Here is a 24,004-nt window from a genome sequence, read left to right on the forward strand (position 1 = left end):
CTGATCCATGAACTTGGGACGTTCTTCTGTTTGATCATCTTTCTTTACACAATGTTTTGTAGCTTTCAATATGTTGCATGTCTAAGTACTGTATTATTTTTTATACTACTGTAAATGGAATTGTTTTCCCTAAGTTCATTTTGGGATTGTTCATTTCAAGTGAATAAAAATACACCTGGTTTCTGTCTAATGATCTTGTATCCCATAACCCTGCTGAATTCATTTATTAGTGGAATCCTTAAGTTTTCTATGGAGCCTTTAAGTTTTCTAAATAAAAGATTATATCATCTGCAAACAGAGATAGTTTTATTTCTTCCTTTCCATAATCTGGACACCTTTATTATTTTTCTTTCCTAATTATCTTGGCTAGAACTTTTACTACTTCCTATAGGTTTAGTTTGTTCTTCCTTTTATAGTGTCTCAAGGAAAATTAGGTTATTTATTTAAAATCTTTCTTGATATATGCATTTATAGCTATAAACTTATCTCTAAGCATTACTTTAACAGTATCCCGTAAGTTTTGATATATTGCTTTCCTTTTTATTCAGTCGAAGTTTCTGATTTTCCTATTAATTTCTTAGTTTTTTCTTTGGTTATTAACTTATTGGTTATTTAGAATGTTCATTTCCACATATTTATGAGTTTCCACATTTTTTTCTTGCTGTTAAATTTTAATTCCATTCCACTATGGTCAGAAGGCATAATTTGAATTATTTTAATAAAAAATGTATTTGTTTTATGGCCTAATATATACTGAATTCTACAGGCATTCCATGTGTACTTAGAAGAATGTATATTCTGCTATTGTTGGTGAAGTGTTCTATATACACAGAGAGGACTGGCATATAGAATTATTTTCCTTCCTTTTGATCATTTTCCTAGTTGTTCTATCAAACCTATTCTTCTTTATATAGCACTTCTAACCTTCTAATACGTCATATACTTTGCTTATTGTTTAGGCTCATTTATCATCTGGTAACCCCACCATCATGTAACATCCATGGCAGGATGGTCCTTTGTTCTCTATCACAAATATATTCTACAGATATATGCCTAGAATGGCACTTAGCTCACAACTCATTCTCAGTAATATTTGTTACATCAACGAATAAATAAAGCTCGTAAGCCATTGCTTGGCCCAAAGTAAGAATGCGGGTATTTTTAGATGACTACACCAAACCACCCTTTTAAGCCATCCTTCTATTGTAAATAACCAATTAGCAAATATTCCTGAATTGGCTGATGATGGTTTAAAATAGAAACAAAAATTTTCCTCTTATTGGCTTTTGTTTCCCAGGAATAGTGAGCAACAATGAAAAATAAATAAATTTAACAAATACAAAGAAAATATATCATGTGTACATACTGCACTAATAGTACAGATATTCTTGATAGTCCATTTATAATCATTGCCTCATACGTATTTTATACAACCAAGAAATTTTAGGTTAGTGAACCTGAATAATAGATACATGGGTAATCATAGCAAACAGAAGTAGAAAAAAGAAGAAAAACCATCCTGAGACTTCTTAGGACTATAAGGATCCTAGTGATTTACCTGCAGGAAGATAATTTAACAATGATAAGGAACTGGCTCACAGGGAGAATGATTTCTATATTCATCAGTGTGCATTTGTGTGAGGAAAACGAGATAAGACAGTAATTCACAAAGGAAACTGATGGGACCTATGGAATAGGTTATGATAAAGAAGAAAAGGATACATATTTTCAGATCCAGCCTTATTCAGAGAAATCTAAAAAATACAATTTAAAGACAAAGCTAAGGATGGAGTTTGTCAATTTTAACTTGAAAAAATACACCCAGAGTGGTGCGGCACACAGATGAGCCACTGTAAACTTTTATTTTTTAACTATAAAACACAACTAAATAAAGAATGACTTCAGTTTAAAAAGAAAGTCACAAACGTGAATAAGTAATTAGAAAGCAGCAATATTAGATCCAAGAAATGAATAACTTGATTTCTGCCCAACACTATGGTACAGATGTTTGATATTTTGCCTCAAGAAGATAAAGTCAAACATTGTAACAAATAACATATATACAGAAATTTACCACTATTTCCCCCTTTAATTACTAACATTTAGACTCTATGCAGGAAAATGAGGGTAGGGAATAAAAAGCAGAGAGGGAATGAAAAGCAGAGAAGAGAGTTTTAAAGAAATTATTTAGAAAACAAAGAATCAGCAAGTGTCATTCATTAAATCACCCCCTCAAGTTTCCTTCCCATCTCTGCCCTCTTCTTTACCACATTTCTTAATGGAGTTTTTGCATCAGCCATCACATCCTTATGACAAAAATCACTTTTTGCTGGCATGTAAACTAGCTTAGGACTATATTTAAATTTTGGGGTGGGATGGCCTATATTTGAAGGCATTACCCTCTCCTTTGCATGCCAAGTTCACAGCTGGATAGAAAAGAGCAGACACAAAGAATCTGAGAAGATAAGAGGGTGCCATAGAAATATTGACAATAATAATCTTTCCAGACATTAATGTTGTTCATGGTTTGCTGAAAAAGCGACATTTTGGGGGTAAGACACTGTAGTGAGACAGGAGCCAGCTCAGAACTAGCCTGATGTGATTCTTCAAGGTCAGCAGGTGAGGTGAATTAAGTGAACCTTACTCTCTGTCAAAGGAAACAAATTTTAGGCCAAACTGAAATGGTGGAGACTTCTGCCCAGGTTCTAGTTTCATGTTTTCAAGCTATAAAAAGAACAGATTTTTAATTCTAAAACTAGGTGGTCATTTTTGTAATGAACACATGAAACAATAATTTGTAATAATTTATAGCAAAGTGCCCCCAGCTACTGGTCACATGGATCTGTAGACTTGAGTAAGTTTGAGTAAAGCAGTCATAATCGAGTTAGAATTCATCGAGGGGACTGAACTTTTGGGCTAGACCAGTGGTCAGCAAACTCATTAGTCAACAGAGCCAAATATCAACAATACGACGATTGAAATTTCTTTTGAGAGCCAAATTTTTAAATGTAAACTTCTTCTAACGCCACTTCTTCAAAACAGACTCGCCCAGGCCATGGTATTTTGTGGAAGAGCCACACTCAAGGGGCCAAAGACCCGCATGTGGCTCGCGAGCCGCAGTTTGCCCACCACAGGGCTAGACAATCCTTGCCCTGTTGAGGAACTCAGGATTATATTAGATATATCTTCAATACCCACAAAATGTACTGTCCTGAGAATATTTGGTGGCAATGAAGACTCTGAAACAGTTATAGGACAAAGTACAGAGTTCTGCTCAACCTGGAAGCTGTAACTTCCTGGTAGGAGAGGCTGGCCTGGCTAAAACAGGCCTTAGTTCTTTAACCCTGACAGTATCCTTAGGATGGCTCCTTTCCAAACAGGGGATTCTGTCCTCAACCTTTAATTTTGTAAACCTGTTCCTTATATTAAAATATCAAGTGCTTAACCATTTGAAATTCCAATCCATAAGCGTGAATTGGAAAAACATGAGAAAGACCAATAGTATGTCTGATGAGCTAAGAAACAGTATGTGAGAAGACAGAATAGATAAAAGAGGGAAAGTGAAGTCAAGGGTCAAACTGGGCCATAATTTAAACACTCTAAATTGAACTCAATTAACTTTTTCTCCATGACCCTATGTCATTTGAAAATTACTTATTTTGCAGAGCACTCTTGACTTCTGACACTTCTGTAAAAAGTGCTTCATACATTAACAGTATACTTAAGATAATGTGTCAAAAGAAATCCTTTGAGAGGTTACAATTAAATTTAGACTTATAACTTAAAACTTTCATCTGAATATACACACGTGACTATGAGACAGAAACCAGAAACCATGTAGGCATGGGCTGCTTCAGCTGAACCGCACCAAGCCAGACAGATTATAATTTGCTCTTAGAAGCAAAAGGAAATTCTGTTCCAAAGCCACTGTGCTCTGCCGAGTATAACATATTCCGAGTCCTGCTGGAAAAGGTGGCATTTTGCTATTTTCATCCTCTTTTTGTTTTAAAGTTTCTGATAAGACATACTATAGAGAAATAAGTGACAAGGCAGGGAGAGTGGAGGGGACAGTGAGAAAAGGAAAGAGACTACTTGGAAATAGAGATATAAACAAGGAGACACTGGGAAAACAGAAGTGTAGATCCAAGCAGGTACTATGATTCTGAGGTATATAACTGTATAAATGTACCCAAAATCGTTTCCTCTAGAAATTACGTTTCAGAAAAATTCTACACAATTCCTATAACCTGGAGTGGCTAAATTAGAACCTAAAAGGCAGAAAGAAAAATATAATGCATGTTAAGTGATAACAAATGTAGAAGAAAATAAAATATAGACAAATGGTGAATTGTTGGAAAAAGAATGAGGTTTCCCCTGAAGATATGCTCTTATGAACTAATGATGACCTCATACCCAAGTTTTTGCTTTGAAGGATTCATTAAAAGAAAGGTGCAAAGGATCTAGAGTTTAAGAAAAACAATCTCCCCTCTAAAGATCAGGCAATTACAGCACAGCTGGTATAACAATTTCATTAATAAGTTGTAAATAGTACATTGGTGCTGCTAATGCCAAATTTTAATCAGTCACAAATACCATAATAAAATAGAGAATCAATTATTTAATTTCTGCCTTATTATAATTGCATTTTTTTCTCCATGAGTTGTTATGCAGAGCAAAACCTTAAAAGATTTCCCAGCTACATAATTACTAATATTCTGTGTAATACCAGTGACTTTGTGGTTTAACAGAAGACTTTAAAAATGATATTGTATGATGTATAATCCAAACCTCTAAAAAGCTATTTCACATAAACTGTAATACTGTTAATCTTAGTTTGGGAGAGAAAAACCATACAATAGACAAGAGAAGGTTGAAAGAAAACAGATCCTAACTTCAGAGAAAAATAAATCTATTGTTACATTTCCTGACAGGTAACTGGCCATCTTCAGAGTTCTAAAATTAATGCCTCAAACTACAAAAAAGCAAAACAAAAACAAACAAACAAACAAAAAAAAAACAGAGGAAGAGAATTCATCCTGCATATCAATCAATTAAGTTCCATTTTATCTGCTTGTAAGATAATTATTCATCAGCAACTTTAGATCTAAGAATTATGGGAGCTCAGAATAACCTGGCATCTTTGGACTCATGGACTACTGTGCCTATTCCTAAATACCTCTAGAGCACAAAGACTGTTGTTGCCGTTGACAATCTATCACTACAATGCTCAATTGCTTACCTGTCAACAGGCTACTTGATTTCTTTCCTACCTATCTTGGAAGATTGTGATACATCCCTATTTTATTTCCCCAGAAGAGCAAACTTGGTGATGCAACATTTCTTTTTTAGTTCTTTATCCACCAACCCACAGAGGAAAACTAAGCTAAACTCTCTTTTATGTTCCTCTGTGCCTTTAATCATGAAGGGGGAATTTTCTTCAGCCTTGCAGAGCCATTTTAAGATACAGATCTCAAAGCTATCCTCCTCAGTTATATTGATACCAGTGCACAAAGGGGTTTTAGGTACCGAGGGATAGAGGTTCAGATTTCTTCAGAGAAGAAACCATAATTTTCCCTAGATGTACGCCTTATATATCCTTTTAAAATTCATAAAATTGTATTGCTTCATTAATTTATCACGATTGCAAAAATTCAATTAGATTTACATAAAGATATATGTCATATCATAACCATCTATCCACCTGAAATCCACAAAAAAAGGGAATTAACCTAATTTGACATAAAGCTGACAACAGGCAGCCACTTCTGCAGGGTGATTACAAGAACTCTTCCATCAAACCCTGCTCGGAATCTGATCCTGAAAGCAACACGGCTCAGCCATGCCAGGTCTTCATCCCTCCATTCACGATCTTACAGGAGAGCTAATTGAATCAAGTTCCACATCCGTGTGGAAAAACAGAGGTATGTTTTCCCCATCAATCTTTAGACCTAAAGTAATGTTTCTCAAGCTGAGCAACACTGTCATTTCGGGTAGGACAATCCTTCTTTGTGCTGGAATATCCCTAGCAGGTTAGGATGTTTAGAACCCGAGCCTTGCCCAAATCTAACAGTGGTCCTCGGTGTTGAGACCACTGAAAATGCCCCACATTCTTCATTGGCCCCCCTTTGAACTACAACGTTGCCCTCGACGAATGCTGACATCCACCCACATTATGATAATTTTTTATATACACAGGGGAGAATCTGATATTCTTGAAAATAAATATGCTGAACAAAATTTTTCTAAATTTAACAAAACGAATAAAAGAATATCACCAAAGTATTACAGGGAATTTTATTTTCATTGGTTTATACTGCCAATAAAAACACGAAGTCTGCTTATTAAGCAAATGGAATGATTTCATAGTCTCATAGTCCAACCTGTTGCAAACACAGGGAACAGAAGACTTAGACTCGGCAGCTTTTTGCTCAAGAAATTCTGCCTTTCCAAATTAGAATTCTGGAGAGTAGAAAGTCAAAGACCACACGGAACACTTTCAAAAACCCACACACCTGTAAGGGCCAATGTATAGGCAGAGAGGCCAAAGGACAGAGGCTGAAGAGAAGTAGGAAGGGAAGAAGGAAGAAAGAAGGGTAGTAGGAACCAAGATAATTACTACCGCCTCAATCAAGGTGCAGTTACATCTAAGGGGAGCTGCGGCAGTTCAGAAGAGGGTTCAGGGAGATTCTGTCTACAATGCAGGAAGGCAAAGCACACATCTAACCTTTGCTGGTTTTAGTCAGTTCTGAGGACATGCTTCCAGTCTTCTTCTTTTTTCTTGGAACAGGTACACATTTCCGGTCAAATGTAACAGGACTATATTGAGGAAGGCTGTTGAATTTTTTTTCAAATTCTTCATCCAGCTTTGCTGAGCTAATAATTGAGAAGGGATATAATAATTGACACATGCTATAAATATTTAAAGATATTTTTATATTTAATTATTTTGAATTAATTTTTAATAAAAACAAAAATATTTAATTTAAAGATATAATTATTTAAACAGTAGAATATATAGTTTAAGGTATTTCTTTTGAAAACAGGGTCCCTGAGAATTAATTGGTAATAAATTCTATGTAAGGACAAAAACAACATTTTCAGAAAAGCTTGAAAAGATTTAGCAACACAGCTTTCTTGGTAAACTTACAAGACAGGTTATCATATTACTTTGGAAAAGCTGAAACATTTTTTAAAATATCAAATTTTAAAGTGGAGAATTTGTCAGTCTCTCCGTTGGCATGGGGAGTTTTTATTAAGTTCAATTCAAAGCATATTCCATCTAGACAAGTATCTCATTCTAAAGATTCATATATATGTACCTATATTGGGAAGCTTTTTGGTAATATGATACATTAGTTCATTTTGTAAGACTTTTTTCTTTTTTAAGTATTTACTGATAAGTACTTTAAGCCATATATACACAAAGAAAACACAGCACGTGATTTGAATATTAGGAAATCATTCTGGAGAGTTGACCAGGATGAGGATAACAACCTTGGGGAGGAAAGCAAAGCCAGTTCTCAGTGGACACACTGGCAGACAGGCAGCACGGCTCGGACACCATGACGACTGCACAAAGGCCACCAGCCAAGCTGGGAAATCCTTGTGCTGCTTCTGACTGTCTGCAAAGTCTCCCGGCCCAGCAATGGCAGCATGCCTGCTGGGTCCTATGCTGGCTGCTGGCTTTCACTGACAGTGAGACTTACTAAGACACAGCCCAAACAGACAGGAGAAGCTGCGGGAGAATCTCTGTGCTCAGTGGATGGAAAGTGGAAGGCGTACTTGGGAGAGAGCAGCTTGGAGTAGCCAACTTCCCAGAAGGCTGCTACCTGTGTGATATAATCGAGCTGTGTCCACCTAAAACTGTTCTCAGTTTTGAGGAATGTATAAGAACTGGGGAGCACAGATAAGACAGTCAATAACTATCAGAACTGTCAACAGAAAAAGGACACTACCAAGTTCTAATCAAAGCAGCAAAGGGTGGTAGGTGGAGGTGATGTTTCTCTCATTAAAATCATCTTTTCATGCTAAGTTTAAAAAAATTGTTTATGCTAATGGAAAATCAGAGACTATCTGGTTACTAATTAGATGTATCCGAAAGCTATCTGTAAGATGTGAATTTTTATATACTCTGAATAAACAAGGCAAAAATATGAAATGAGATATAATCCCTAAGGTCTCTTGGGACTCTCGTTTTCTTTTTTCCACTAGAATAATCACCTCTGTTTTTCTTGGATAAGTCTATAAAATTAGAACTGCCAATACCGAGTGAATTTTTCTTGGCTACAGTTAACTAAGTAGGTAGCACATTTTCTGAGATAAAAATGTTTAAAATGCTCATTTAGAAATCTCAGATAAGACTGACAGGAAGTGGCATTTCTCTCTGCTCAGGTACTGTGTTGGTGTGTTCTTGACAAGGAAAACCCAGACAGTCTGATTTTGACAGGCCATTATTTAAAGGAGACAGAGGAGGAAAGATCAGAAGTTTACCGTGGATTTAAGTCTGTTGAAAACCACACTCCCAGTAATCTGTATGTGGCTTCCTTACAAATGACTTAAACAAAACAAAAAAAACCAACCCACACAGCAATCTCTTTGTAGGGATAGATTTTCAACAGATTGTTGGCACTGCTCTTATTCCTCCAAGAGGACTGGCAGTACAGTCCTCAGCAGGACCTAACGGAAGCATCAGAGAACCTTCCGCTGGGGAACTTGCGAGCCTGCTGTGTCCCCTAGGACTTCACTGTCTGCAATGAGCGTGCTCTTCTCTTGCCAGGTAGACACACAGAATACTGGTAATTCCAGGAGATACACAAAGCACTGCGCTGATGCTCAGTGGTCACTTGAGGAAATACTTCATTTGAAAAATATTATTTGACAATGACAAGCATGAAGATTTCATGTCATTGTTGAAGCATAATGTAAACAAAACTAATCTGAACTATTCTGGACTTTAAAAAATATTATAAAAGAAATATATATATAAAGATATATATATAGCATGTCAATACAAATAATCTTAAGGAATCATTGTCATGAGAGATAATTTCTACTCTCACTCTTTGTGATGACCGAGAGCCTTAGAATTAGCCAGGCTTTGAAGCACTGTAACATCCAAGGAAATGTATGTTATTCTACAAACAGAAATGCAAGTATTTATGAATAAACCAAATTCAATATTCCCAATGCATAAAATTTGCATACCTTTAAACACATTTATGAATAAATATGGAAAATGTAAAAATGTATTTATTTCCGCTCAGTGTATTCGTTTCAAATTGGACTAAGAGAAATCTCAAAGGATTTTTCAAAACAGTACAACTGAATATTCAGATACTTTCCTCACCAATATAAAGTATTGGATATCATAAAAACTTGTAAAATGCTTTATATTAAGATTGGTATGAGAGTCTTTGGTATAATATAAAGATGAAATAATTCTTAATAATTTTATCTTGATGTATGCTATTGCTTGACACAGCACTTCAATATATAATTAATTACTGAATATTCTCTGTACCAGAGAGAATGTTCAATCTTTTATTTTTATTTAGAGCATTATAAATATGGTTTCAATAAAATAAGATTAGAAGTAGAAGCTTAATTTTATTTACCTTATATTTTCAGCTGTCATTTTTTTTTTTTTTACGAATATATGGACATGCCTAGAAATACTAAGTATTGTAAAGCACATACAGTATGTAAAATGTAGACATACTTATATAGTATCCATTGTAAACTTCAGATGGGAAAATGCATCCTGGTGATATTAAAGGATTTACAATGTCACACTACTAATAAATATATGGTGAACTTCAATTCAAACTCAGGCCTATGTCTGATACTTTAAAGTGAATGACACTGTCACTCATAACCATGTGAACAGCAGGAATCAGGTGATGCACATGATCCGTTTCCCTGGTGTGTTTGCTAAGTGCTGAATGAACACTCAAAGAACAAGCAGTTAGAGATTTATGCTTGCCTTGGAAACCCTGCCACACCTGGGGCTGCGTAGTGAGTGTAGCAGACCATGCTCACAGGCACTCACCCGAGGAGAGAGTCTTCCTTTGGCTTTGTCTTCTTGAACTTCTTGCTCCCACTGGTCCCACTTGGGCTAAAGGTCCAGCTTTCTTCATTCCAACAGCCTTCATGATCAGAGGAGTTTCCTTTTCCTGAGCTTCGTTTCCCTAAGGAAATTCAAGAGAGAGGATGTGCTCGGTATATTGGGATGGGAGTGAAATCAACTTAGTTGATTCACAAGTGACCTCTTGACCCCTGGTATCATGGGCCTGACGCTATTACTAAATATTCAGAGTCTCAAAGTGATTCATGATGGACCACCCTCAACAAAAGAACACACACGAGAGTGACTTACAACCCCTGAAATGAGTTTTCTTGTCATAACTCAACAGTTATTGTGTGACTCCAGAGCAGAACACCGACTGCTCACTTTTGCATTAGGGATCACCTTAGAGTATGGGAATCCTTTGCTGGTGAGCACTACTAATTCTCATTCACCAAGATTTATTGGAATGGCATCCCTGGAGAACTATGTACTCCCAAAGATCTTCATTCAGGGCTTGCTATACCTAGTATTTACTCATTTCTAGTTGAAATCTAGCTTGGACAAAGGTAATCCCCTAGCTAGGCACATTTTAAAACAGATGAATTTATATGAAACACTATGGAATAAAGGTAGATACATTACTGGCTTCTGGATGCTGTAATGTTTTAAAGAACCTTCACTTCAATTATAGTTTTAACGAATGGAGAAGACTAGTTAAGTCACTTGCTCCTGGATCCTTCAGGTCAGGATTCTGCCAAACTATCTGCTTGACTCAGGAAATTCTTCCCATCAGTGTTAGAAAACAGACTAAGAGCTCTGGACATGCAATATTGATCCTTCAAACCAAACACTGAGCCTATCCCAGTTAAAAAGAAAGGAAGGGCTGAATTACTTTAAATACTTATACACTGAAGATACTCTTCTCTATGGGCTAGGAAACATGTAAAATTAAGTATGCCATCTCTAACCCATTAAGAACTGTACAAATGTAAAATATCATTTTGATACCGTATTGTTCTTTCTGGTTCTTTTCAATAGGTCTAAAGAAGAAATTCTGCTAGCCTTCCATAATCTTTTCAGATTTGTAGAAGTCACTTACCTCTGTCAACATTAGCTCTCAGAGAGGTGAGCATGCCCTCAGACACCAGGGTTTTATAAAGAGCACCTTTGCAAGACCTCTCGGATTTCCGGGAACCACAGGCTTCTATTTTTCTGTGACATTCACTATCCTCAGGCTTGGCATGTCCTGATAAGCTGGGTGGTAATGTGTCCTCTGTGGGGGTCAATGGTTCTGCTTTTATACCCTCTGGCACCTCACCAGAAATGTTCTTGCTGGCAGAAATACTTAAGAAATCTGGAGGTCTTGACTCTTTGGTGGTGTCTGAGGATTTCTCCTTTGACATTTTTTTCTCTCTTGATTTCACTTTTTTCTTTGGTGGCTTGGCATCCAAAATGTTTCCTTTGCCACTTGAGGATGCACGTGCCTTCTTGCGAGGGGTCTCTCCAAGTTTCTCAATGCCCCAGTCTCCCTTTGCGACAGCTTCAATGGTGTATATGACACTCTCGATGTCAGACTCTGAGGACTGCCTCTTTTTGCAAGTCTTCTTGGGTGTGGATTTATCATTCCCATGTCGATCCATTTTGCTTTTCTTCTTTTTCTTTTTTAGCTTCTCTGGCTTGTTTAATGCTGTGGGATCCTCAATGATCATAATCCCATGAGGATGGCACATATGATCCTTTCTACTGGGAACATCACTTATTATTATCTTGCTACTGGCAGAGTAAGAAAAATCAGAGAAATGACTGTACTTTTGATCTCTGTCTAATTCTTCTTTTTTAACTTCTTTGGGCTCTTCCATTTTTATAGCCATTATATCATTCATTTGCAGCTCCTCAAAATTTCTTAATTCCTTAGGATCTTTTACATTTTCCTTAAAAGCTTTTTCAAATTCTGCATCCTTCTGTAACCTGGCTTCATCTGTTTTCTCCATTTTTATCTCCCTTTCTTCCTTCCCTTTCTCCAATTCTTTCATTCTCCCGCCACCTGATTCTTTTGTTTTTATTAGCTTGGATTCTTCCATTTTCACCCCCTCTGATGCCAGGCACATCTGAACAGTTGAAACAAAATTGGGAGAACAAGACACACACAAAAAAAAACCCTTATTATTCCATACTTGAAATTAGCTTGAACTTTTAAATTATTGTCCCCTTTAAAAATAATCAAAACAAACTTTAAATTTGACAGTAATCAATCTACTTCTGCCTAACTAACTTAAATGATTCAAATTAATAAAAGATTTTAGGCATTATAATATATTCATATTAAACTCTAGACAAGCATATACCTGAATTCTAATTTTCCAGCTTTTGGGAAGGTTGTCTTATGAAAACAAAATTTGGTAGAAGGAGAATGGGATCCAGAGTTGAAAGACCTAAGTTTGCGTCTTAGTTCTGTTACTTGCTAACTTTGTAGTAGGAATGAGTCATTTCACTCCTCTGTTGCCTTTGTAAAATAAAAATAGTTTATCCCAGAGGATCCTGTGAGGTATAAGAGATAATAATAAGAATTGTACTTATAGCAACACTTAACAAATCTCCAAACTCTCTCCCAATGTTTGTCCTTTCTTCATTCTTGGGAAAATGAGAAAAATATGGACAATTTCTACCTATCCATTTGCAATTAAAAATAAGATTATGCTGATAACTTAAAGATTACCAAAGCCCTGAAAATTAAGTGATGGGTGTTTTTTTGTATTGTTTTTTAAACTCATTTGGTGGCAAACTTGATCTCATCCAAACTTACTTGGTTGCAAATTCTGATCAGAACTAATGTGAAACTGCTTCACATTCATCTCACTTAATGTGACTATTCATATGCTTTTGGTATCAGAATCTTCATGCATTTGAATATGCACTGGGGAAATTAATTGAATAGTGTAAAATACATATACTATATCACCAATTTCCTAAAATCTGAAAAATTCTGAATGCCCAAAAATGTCTGGCAGCAAATTGGTTAAGTTTTTAAACTCCCAAAATTTTACATAAAGAATATTAAAGGAAAATCCATGGTGATTAGATCAAAGGCAGCACAGGAATTATTAAATATTATTCTTTTTATCTACTTTGCATTAGTAACAAAAAGGAAAAAGAATATTGTGGCTTGTTGAGGCCCCAAATTATGCCTATGAGTAGGAAACTGATCCATTTAAAAAGACATATCACTATTTTATCAAATGGCAAGTTGTCAGAGAATGTTAACATCTACAAAGTTCATTTTTCAAATTCGAATTTTTAAATGGATATTACACTGAATTAAATATCAGATGCTCTTTAACTTCATTTTTCCCCCTTAGCACTTTCAATGTCTTTCAAATTCTTCCTTGAAAATTATGTTATGATTAATAAGTCTGGGGAGAAATTGGAAAAGAGGTGGAGGTTGGGGCAGACAGTGCAAGTTTTTTAAAAAGTGAACATGGCAAGAGTACCCAACTCCTTGGATCATTCACAGGGAAGATCTGAACTATCCTGGGTTCACAATGAAGCTTTTCAGGAAATCAAGTCAGTTAACTTTTAGACCTCAGCAAGTAGTTATGAGGACTAAGAACTTCCCTTTATTAAAGTAACCAGAAAAAAGGTCAAAGCAAAATGTTATCTTCAATGAATTCTGAAACACCAATACATTTAATCTTCCCTGCTTTTTTTTCTCTCAAGGGAGCTTTGCTGTGTGTGTGTGTGTGTGTGTGTGTGTGTGTGTGTGTGTGTGTTTTGTTTGTTTTTTGCATAAATCTTAAAATAATTTTTATTTTCCTTACTCCATTATCCTAGATCTTCAAGAATATAACTATCCCAATGGGGGGAGAAAGACTGTACTAGTTCTTGAAAGAAGATTAGAAAGGCATCCTCAAGGTAAATTTTATGGTGTGTTTTTTTTCCCAATTACTTTCACATTGATGGCCTTTACTAAGTCATCTCAGGGACCTTTTAGCATATAGGTTTTTATAGTGATATGCCAACAGTTTGCATTTGCACAAGTTCATCTTATCAAACCTAATAATACTTTGCAAACACTATTCTCTGCTTCAATATATTTCAAAATGATTCTCCTCATCACCCCTGATAGGGATAAAATGAAACAAATACAGACATTCACTCTGGGGACCTACTCTGGGTAATAATGTAGTATTTCTTGTGAAGTTAATTACACTGAGTGCTAGTCACGCTTTACTTCCTTGTTTTAAGCTCTTGAAAGTCCCCGCACCTCAACACACACACACACACACACACACACACACACACACACAGACAAATAGAGTATGTTAATCCTAAATGATAAGAAAAACAATTATGTTCCTGAAAGTGAAACTATAAAAATAAAACTCCTAGTCAAAACTATAAACCACAAATGTCATTAACCCAAAAAACCCAAAACAAATAGGGTAGAGTTGGGTGCCACTCTAGAGGTAAAAATTTAACATTCTTCCCAATATAGGAATTCATTTCATTACTCTATTCCTAGAGTTAGTTACCTATGACCATAGGAGATGGTCTGTTTGAAATTTTTAAAATATCGAGCAAAACCCCTCTTAAGCCTTGTAGTTCCCACTCCTCTCGTGTGAGTTTCAAATCTTGGAAGACAGACTTTATTTCCCACAAGTTGTTGTTCTAGCAGAATGTCCCAGGTTCCCTTTACTGTTCTTCACAGATAAAAGGCCCCTGACCTTTCAAAGGGAAGCTAGATGCAGTATGGTGTCCTAAAGTGAGAATTAGCTGGGTTTCTGACCAAGCACCAGACCTTGTTTGCCTAAGACCAAACAGTGAGCTATGTATCTTAGACTTGAACCCATATGAGGAAGTAAAGGCTGAGAAACAGGGTAAGAGTACATCCTACACTGACTGTTGTGAGACAAAGATGAACAAATGTGTGCGCATACAACTTGTAAATTTCATAAAGCTTTACAAGGTTTGGGGAATATTGATGCTTCAAGTTAGCAATATCTTTCTTAGAGTAAGTTTCTACCCTTCCTGTGAATGCTTCTTGAAAGAAGTAGGACTATTTATCAGTTGACAGGAACACCAATCTTCTAATGGGGCCCAAAGACAAGTTCCCCCATCCCCTCTTTTAAACACAGGTCACACTTCTGGCTTGTGGTCCATTAAAATACTGACATAATATGCAGGGAAACTTGGCCTCTCCTATACTATTTCTTTATATATTTTTGTACCTAGATGCAAGATATTCCATTTCCCTTAAAAAGTTGATCCTTTCACAACTTGAATGAAATTGCCTATCAGCTGTGTGTTACAAACACGTTTGATATAAGCTGCTTTGCATCTTTGTCCAGATCTTTGGCAATAATGCTGAGTAGACGTGGCCAAGGACAGAGCCTCTGGCAAACCTCTAGAGCCCTTTCATCAGTTGACTTGACAATAATAAACGTTAGCAATCCAAGAATTTATTGTCCAGTCTAAACGCCCCCTCATTTTGTTCACAAGGACATAAGATTATCTGAAATCTGGATATAATATGCCAACACCATTCTCTTAGCCTATTTTATAATCATACCAAACAGAAAATGAAAATGGCTTGTGTACCAGTTAGGGTCTAACTAGGAAAAGAGAAACAATTTAATCATATCTAGCCAACGGAAATTAATGCAAGGAGTAAGTTGATTACACAGGTCATGAAGAACTGAGACACCCAAACAAGAAGTGGTGAGACAACCCAGTGAGTAGCCACAGCAGAAAGCACAATGGTCCAAAGGAGAGAAGGAATGCTACTGAAGCCCAGGGGCGGGTCCCGGTAAGAGATGAACTGTAGAGGGGCTGTCTGAAGAGAGCTGCATGCATAAGAGAGAGGCTGACTCTGCTGTCCCCCAGCCCTCCTCATTCTCTCTTTTCATGGCGCGGCCTCTCTTTTCCTCCCCCTCCCTCATCTCCCTCCAGTGTCTCTCACAGGCTGAACCAAGCTGGAAATCAGGGGACACAGGAGTCCAGGAAAAGCAGTCTGCAGTCATCTGGGATATAAGTCAGCGCACAGGGCAAACTCAATCCCCAGCCCTGGTCTAGGCACATGTGGGAGGTAACCAATCGATGTACCTCTCTCATATCAATGTCTGTCTCTCTCTCTCTCTCTCTCTCTCTCTCTCTCTCTCTCTCTCACTCTCTCTCCCTCTCTCTCTCTCCCCCTCTTTCCCTCCCCCCCCCTGTTTCTCCCCCTCCCTTCCATTCTCTAAAAGTCAATGGAAAAATATCCTTGAATGAGGATTAACAAAACAAAACAAAAAACAAAAGGCAGGATTTCTAGAGCCAGACTGCATAAGACTGCAGACTGTCTAGCTCATTTTATCTAAATCTTTCTGTGCCTCAGTTTCCCAATCTATAAAATAAGATTGTTAGTGGTGAAGTTCAATGAGTTGCACATGTACAGTACTTGAATTAGTGCCTTGTATAGAACAAAAATAATATATTCTGACAACCATCTCTCTGGGGCCTTATGCCATATAGAGAAAATGTTGGCTATTATTATTACAAGTAATATTCATATTGGTAGCATTAATAGCATGTCATGGCTCTGGCAGACTAACTGCTTTGCTGTAATTGTTCATATATGATTGAATGAGTCTATAGTTGAGAAAAGAAACATATACAACAGAATTAGATTCAGGAAGATCTTAAATCAGTTACCTTTCAAGAAGCAACTTTTATTAAACACACATTAAGCTCAGTTCCACTTTTGGTACAAGCTCCTCTACTTACATCTATCTTGGGGTGCATATATCAACACTTCAATGGGACTTAAAATGTGTACACACTACATTGCATAAAGAAACTAGGACATGTGCACAGGTAAGCACATAGTAGACACACAAAAAATAAATCAATGTGAATTCAAATGAATAAAACTGTACTTTGGGAAGTGCAAAATTAATGTCTGTTATTAATTAGTCAGGTGGACCTTAACAGAAGATTGTTAATCAGGCCCCGAAACAGAATATGCCTTAGTAAATGACAATTTATTCTTCTATTATTATTTTAAATTGAACAATCACCTTCTTTTAAAGTGAGAATGTAAAATCATCTGCAGGGCACCTTCTGGGTGGGTTCCCATGGCTGTATTCAGAGAAGTTAAAATGTTAATGTTTTAAATCAAATGCTAGGCACCAATACTTGCTACCTATTGTATATTTCCTCAGGTATTACACTCTATTTTTATAAGGGTAACTCAGTAGATACAAAATGTTTCCTGTTCACCTTTATATTATTCACCAAGAATACCCTAGTACCTGCCTTCAAAACAAATGAATTCAATAGGTAACTATGTTAAAATGAATGATTCACTAGTTCCAAAATAATGGATGAGTCTAAAATGCTTTCTGATTCATACCAAGAAAGAGTTACTTTCTGAGTCTATTAAAAACTACATTGCTAATTATGATCCTGCTATCGGGTGGCATGGACTAGCAATCACACTGTCCTCGGCTATGCTTCACAAGAGCACAGTGAAAATTAAACACCGAAATTTTAATTTTAACCTTGACAATATTTTAATATTAACTCCGAAAAAGTGGTTTCTCATTGTTTTGTGTAATCAGAATGGCACATCAGTGATGTGCTAGAAGAAATGTAACTAAAAAAAATGTAACTCACTCCCTAAAGAAAAACAAAACTAGCATGTTGAAACCGAGGTCCTAACAATGTACATGTTGGATGGATATATAAGACTATACTCTTAAAAGTGACTGCAGAGAAAAAAAATGCAACAGGAATATTGAAGGAGTCAGATAAGATGGAGGGATTATGCTTTATGTTCTGGGGTTCAAGGAGGCTGTCATGTTCAATTCAGGTAAAACCACATCTTAGTTTCAGGGTTTGTTACTGGGGACTTGCTTTAAAGACATAATAAATCTATGTACATCAAGCCTTTATCTCATGGAATCAAAGGCATTTTAAAGTGTATTCCTTTCTTAAGAACTATCAATTCATTTATTTAATGTGCCCTATTTTAAAAGACTTAGAGAAATGGTCAGTGAAATATAATCATGTGTATTAGATAAGTACTGCTACAGAAATAGAAACCCTTTAACTAGTACAAAGAAATGTGTACCATCCCATTTTATTTTGCTCTTAATTATATTTTGTCCTTCTTTGTCTATTATACAGGAATACGCTAGATTAAAAAAAAAAAAAAAGGCAGTGTGAAAACAGACCCACTGACACTAATCAGAGTTTCAATTTCAAAACAAATGTTTTGCAGCCAAGGTATGTTTACAATCATTTTGTACTGGCTTATTACCTGCCAGACTTGTAGACATAACCCAAGGATGGCTTTTAGCAGTGTTTTCCAAAATGTGCATTTCTTCTATAATTAAATAAAACCAGAATGTTTTTGCCATAAAAATACACAAGCTAATGGTTTCAGGGAATAGTAGCTCCTGCTGCTAAAAAAAAATTAATTTTCTTTATTATAAAAGATAACTGGTCACAGACTAGTGGTCTAAGTGTCTCCCAACACTAAAATCTAGGCATGTGAAATAGTTTATTATTTGGTTTGCTGAAACAATTAGGCCAGGAGAAATGGTGGATAAATATTTCTCTTTACCCACTATTTCTTCAGAAACAATACCATTCCTGAAAACTCCAAATGCACCTACTAACTGAAGTCATTAGGTACATTCCTGTAATCTAGTTCCTCCAAAAATAAACTGGTGCAACCTGGGTAGGAAATGCAGTTTTAGGAGTTTTTAAAAAATGAATGACTCACATCTCTGCACAAAAAGATGGGGAAGAAAAAAACAACAACGCACCACTTTAGATAAAAAGTCCCCTCAGATAAGAATTAGAATTCAGGGGTGTGATGACAGGGCAGGTGGAGCTGATGCAGAAAACCACACCTCGAGGTCCTGGGCTTCAGGAGTTACAACAGAACCGGAGGGATGATGCACATCCACAACATATGAGGACACTACACAGAACTTGAAGTCACACCTATAACTGGCAGTGGTGGGAATGCCACTGTGATTGGAGGGATGGGATTTCCTACTTTTATCAATATGGTATATAATTTCTGCAATTTTATCACAATTCAGCTTTTCTTAAATTAAGCCATACTTTTCCATAAGATTTAATTTTTATGGATACTGGAATAAACGTATATTTATTTGTTTTCAATTATAACTGGCTTCGGCAAGTTAGAATGTAAGAAAAACCAGGAAACTGAGGCCTCTGAAAATGTCTCCATCCTTTATAATAAATAGAATGAAGGACAACTTTTCCAATTCCCCTCTTCCCAGCAGATCAATAATCTTGCTTTTTTATACACAAGGAGTGTAGTTAGAGAGATCCAGCATCTTCCTTCTCCAACTCCACCTCAACACATAACTAGTTTCATAAATTGGGATAAAGAAAAAAGTACAGCACAGTGGTACCCCAGGCCGGACGCAGCAGTGCTGTGGTGACCACTTCTACCTTCCTCCTGTGCTCAGAGGAACATGTCTCTCTGCTTTCCAAATTCAGCCACTTACCTTGCTGGCAATCCCTCTCTTGTTGATGTTTTAAGTAATGGATTTTTTTCAGCTATCCCTCCCCACCTCAGCATCTCTCCTCTCTTCCTTTGTACTATTGGACTCTTCGTCCACAAACACCCAGGCTCCCCCAACAGGTCAGGGTCAAACTTCAGGAAGCAATTAGTCCCCCCACACCCAGGCAGTGAAGTGCAGTCACCTCCAACACTCCTTTTGCTTTGCCTCTCACATCAACTCGGTCATCCAACTGAGCCCATGCAACTCCCCTGAGGTCTATTTCTGCCTCCAGTTCCCACTGCCAGCCCCCTCTCTCCAGGTTCCTATCTTCTTCACACCTGGATTTCGCAGAGGCTTTCTACTCCATTCCACACGCTCTGCCAAATATCTCTCCAAGTGGTGCGCTCATCACTGCACACACCTTTGCCCCAAATCTTCAATGGCTCCTCATTATGTTCACATAGAAATGTCTTTGCTTTACACTAAACACCCTCTCAATTCTGATTTGCAGCTGCACTCTGCCTTCCCCTGCCCCAAATCTCCTCCACTCCTGCCAGTCTGATTTACTTGCCATCCAATGACCTCACACTTGCCTGCCTTTATCTCTTTGCTGTCTCTCCCCATCTCTCCATTTAATTATGCACAAGTCCCAATCTCTACTGGGTCCAGGTGGTCAGGTACAACAGAGGAAGGTGGACAAGTAAAAGTGGATGCTGCCAATGGCTTTTAGCCCCAGAGACAGGGCTCAGTAGGGGAAGGAGAGGATGGTCACATTTGTACAGCAAACACCTCTGCGAGGGAGCAGCCTCTTATTAGTTCTGAACAACTGTTCCAACGTAGGAAAGTTAGCCCAGTATTTCTGGATCTCTCCATTTTCAAGAGAAATCAAAAATTTGTATTTACTCAAAGTCTGTAATTTTAAAACATTAGCCACTAATTCAAATACAAATGCTAATAAAGGTCAACAAGTTACAAGCCAAACAAGGCAAGTTGGCAGCTAGCTTCAACCTCTCTTCCTCAACAACGCATTCACCAAGACCCATCTTCATGCTCTCTCCCTGTGCTGGGTCCCCAGAACATTCCTGCTCATATTAATTTCTCCCTGTCCTGTTTTTACATATTCATCTGTGTACCACTCTTCACTCAAATGGAGCTTTGTTTTTTCACTGCATCGTTCTCTATGAAACTACTTGCACTATTTATAATTTTATCCCTTAACATTTCATATTTTATTTCTTTGCAAGTAAAGAATACGTTCCTGGAGGGCAGGATTCCTACACCATAATTTCCTATAGCCCTCACAGTGTCTTCCAAATTCACAAATATGCACTTACTTATTTAAGTGTATAAGCATATCTTGGCAGTTTTAAGAGTACAGACACTTTTTAAAAAGGAAATATCAGCTCCATTTTTTGACAGCAGTCTTGAACAATCTGTCATCTTATTCAGTAGTACACACATGTGTAGGAGTAAGCTGTCTTCCATGGAGCTGTCTATAATACGCAAACTCCTGTAACAAGCAGCTTGCACAGCCTTTATACTCATCTAAAACAAGGTGACAGCATAGCCCAGTGCTGAAGAGCCTAGGCAGTGGGGACAGACTGCCTAGGCTTCTACAGAGGCCCTAACACTTCCTATCCCCGGGACCTTAGGCAAAACACAAAACCTCCCTGCCCTTTTGTTTCGTAATGTGTAAAAAAGGAAAGATAACAGTACCTACCCTCAGAGGATGGGCGTGAAAATTCAATGAGTACATATAAAGTACTTAGAAAAGTGTCTAGCACACAGTAGATAATAAATGTCAGTTATTATCTTAGGTTAGATAATAAAACTTGCATATAAAATCAGCTATTAAAATTTATGGTCTAATAAAAGCAAATCTTTATGAACAAAAAAATTTATAACCTATTTGAAATAACACATAAAATTATTTCAGAAAAATCGGAAGTAAAACAAACAGTAATAATCATTGACTTATGCTCCAGCCCCTAGTGGCACACCAAAACGTCAAAACTGTACCTAGAGGTAAAGCATCCCTGCACTACTGAGAAGAAAGCTCACAGCTATCTCATCATGATAACAATACTGTGTATCCGCATGCAGGAAGCTTCAGCAGCCTCACTGTATTGGCATGGAGCAGACCTTCAATAATTATGAGTCCTTAGAATGAATGAATAAACTGTCCCACTTAGTATACTAGGGCAATTTGTACCAGTGATCTAGTGTAGAAACTTTCTTTGCTAAAATGAACAGGTAAAGATTTCTCTAAGTGTCCTCCAACTATAGCAACTATGATACACAGTGCTCTCCAGGCAGGGAAGAGGGGGAGATGCTGTGTTGCTTTTCAGATCTTTATATGACCCAACCTAATTAATTTAAAAATGAAAGGAAACACAATACATTCATTATAGGACCTGCACCAATTAAGTAACCGATTAATTGAAGAGTATGATCCTCATGGAGGTTCAAACATAAAGGACTATATCTTTTTCCGTTTCCTAATCTCAGCAGCACTATGCAAATCTCTCTTCCCAGTTGGCATAGATTCCTAAAAAACACCTGAAATAGATCCCAGAATATCCAGGTCACTTTTAGCTATTAACAGTTCACCAGTTTAAAATGCCAATCAAATGCTCAAAGAAGGGCCTTCCCCAGCGTAACTTTGGCTCCAGGGAAATAGAAAGGGGTCTTTATAATGCCAACACTAGAATGTAGGCTGATCCAAGTATCTCTGTGTCTGCTGCCAACTTTTTCAATTTTCTTTCTGCTGCTTGAGGGTGTATAGGGCCCAGCAATAAATATATTCCTATAATACTTCTTACTTCTCACCAAAGAGAAGACATTTCTTACAAGCAATTCTTCCTATCTTAGGGAGTTCTCCTCATTCACTCCTCCTCTCATGCCAGCCCACAGGAATAGAATTGGCGAAGGGCGAGCAGTTAGTTCTTGGGCTGGCTGGTTCCTACTCCTTCCTTCATAAGGCCTAAACATTCTGGTTTAGTGGACAGAAGAAATGGTGGAGGTAAAACTAACTACCCATGGGTATGTCTTTCTTTTTTTTGTCTGTTCCTGCTAACTCTACATAAGACTGAATGACCGTGTCTGGAGATGCAAAGCACAGGGATGATATGCAAAATATTTTATAGGTGGGGTTCTGACTGGTCAAAAGGAATGGGGTCTCAGGGGTGGGACAAAGTCCTACAGACCCTCTAGTTGCTAAAAGGATCAGAGCCGAGACCGGTTTGGCTGCTGAGACCGGTTTGGCTCAATTGATAGAGCGTTGGCTTGGGGACTGAAGGGTCCCGGGTTCGATTCCGGTCAAGGGCATGTACCTTGGTTGCGGGCATATCTCCAGTAGGGGGTGTGCAAGAGGCAGATGATCGATGACTCTCTCTCATTGATGTTTCTAACTCTCTATCTCTCTCCCTTCCTCTCTGTACAAAATCAATAAGATATATTAAAAAAAAGAGAAAAAAAAAAGAAAAAAGGATCAGAGATGCTGGCAGCATTGCTGCAAGGTACTCAGGGGATTTAGGTCACAGTCTTTGCACTAACAATACCAAGTATTTTAGTACCGGGATAGCCATACTGATGCAAACTGCTGAAGATCATTCCTGCTTATGGGAGCTCATCAGAATGTCCTGAGTAAAGTATTTCCTGGTGTAGGAGCCTGCCCCACTGTGCCAGGCTGGTCCTCTGCCAACCCTCCCCATGACTGTCCCATGGCCTCTTGTCTGGACTACTACCTATGCGTCCACTAGACGCCTGGGAAACTCACACACCTCTACAATCCAAAATGGAGTGCAGCAGGCATTCCAAGTCTCTCCCTGCTGCCAACTTCCTCCGGTTCTCTTTCTGCCTGCTCAGATGGACCAAGAATGCAGCAGTAAATCTATGTCTGAAACATGTCTGGCTTCTTGCTACTTTTTGTAGGTATCACCCCAACCTTTAATATGGGTTCTCTTAGGGCTGCCTTCACTTTCATGGGCAGGGAGAAAAGCCAAAATATTCTAGATGATTGGATAGCCTATGATATCTCCCCACTACTAATGACTTGGGTTAAGGGCAGGGATGAGAGAAAAAACCTCTGCACAGTAAGTATATGAGACAGTAGAATTAGTATCTCTTTATAAATCCCAATAGAAGGATCTGGCCCAGATTGGAGGTGGCCTCTTGTAGGCTTTCGCTGTGGGATGGGATAACTGAAAGCTGTTCCTTCAAATTTCAGACAATACCACTAATTCTGGTCAAAAGAAAAAAAATCCTCCTTAATATTCTGTTACACTTATTTAAAGAGGCACCCAACATAATGAAATATAATGTTTTGTTCAAGAAAAATGAGTACCAGGTACAAATGGAATAAAATAAATTGAGGAAGCCTATTTCTATTGTTGATTATTTGGAGATGCTGGTTAAT

General features: G+C 37.5%; 1 protein-coding gene across 11 annotated transcripts in view; it reads right to left on the reverse strand.

Annotated features, from left to right (window-relative positions):
• BBX (BBX high mobility group box domain containing) overlaps nucleotides 1–24,004 on the reverse strand; it is a 289,089-nt gene that overhangs the window by 24,256 nt on the left and 240,829 nt on the right. For all 11 annotated transcript variants that reach the window (XM_036448441.2, XM_036448442.2, XM_045584016.1 and 8 more), the window contains 3 exons: nucleotides 11,166–12,174; nucleotides 10,049–10,187; nucleotides 6,725–6,873 (listed from right to left, as the gene is read on the reverse strand). In XM_036448441.2, coding sequence (XP_036304334.1) covers nucleotides 6,725–6,873; nucleotides 10,049–10,187; nucleotides 11,166–12,174 — 1,297 coding nt within the window. The remainder of the gene's footprint in view (nucleotides 1–6,724; nucleotides 6,874–10,048; nucleotides 10,188–11,165; nucleotides 12,175–24,004) is intronic.

Source organism: Pipistrellus kuhlii, unplaced genomic scaffold (assembly GCF_014108245.1).
Source record: "Pipistrellus kuhlii isolate mPipKuh1 unplaced genomic scaffold, mPipKuh1.p scaffold_m20_p_2, whole genome shotgun sequence".
Lineage (NCBI taxonomy): Eukaryota > Metazoa > Chordata > Mammalia > Chiroptera > Vespertilionidae > Pipistrellus > Pipistrellus kuhlii.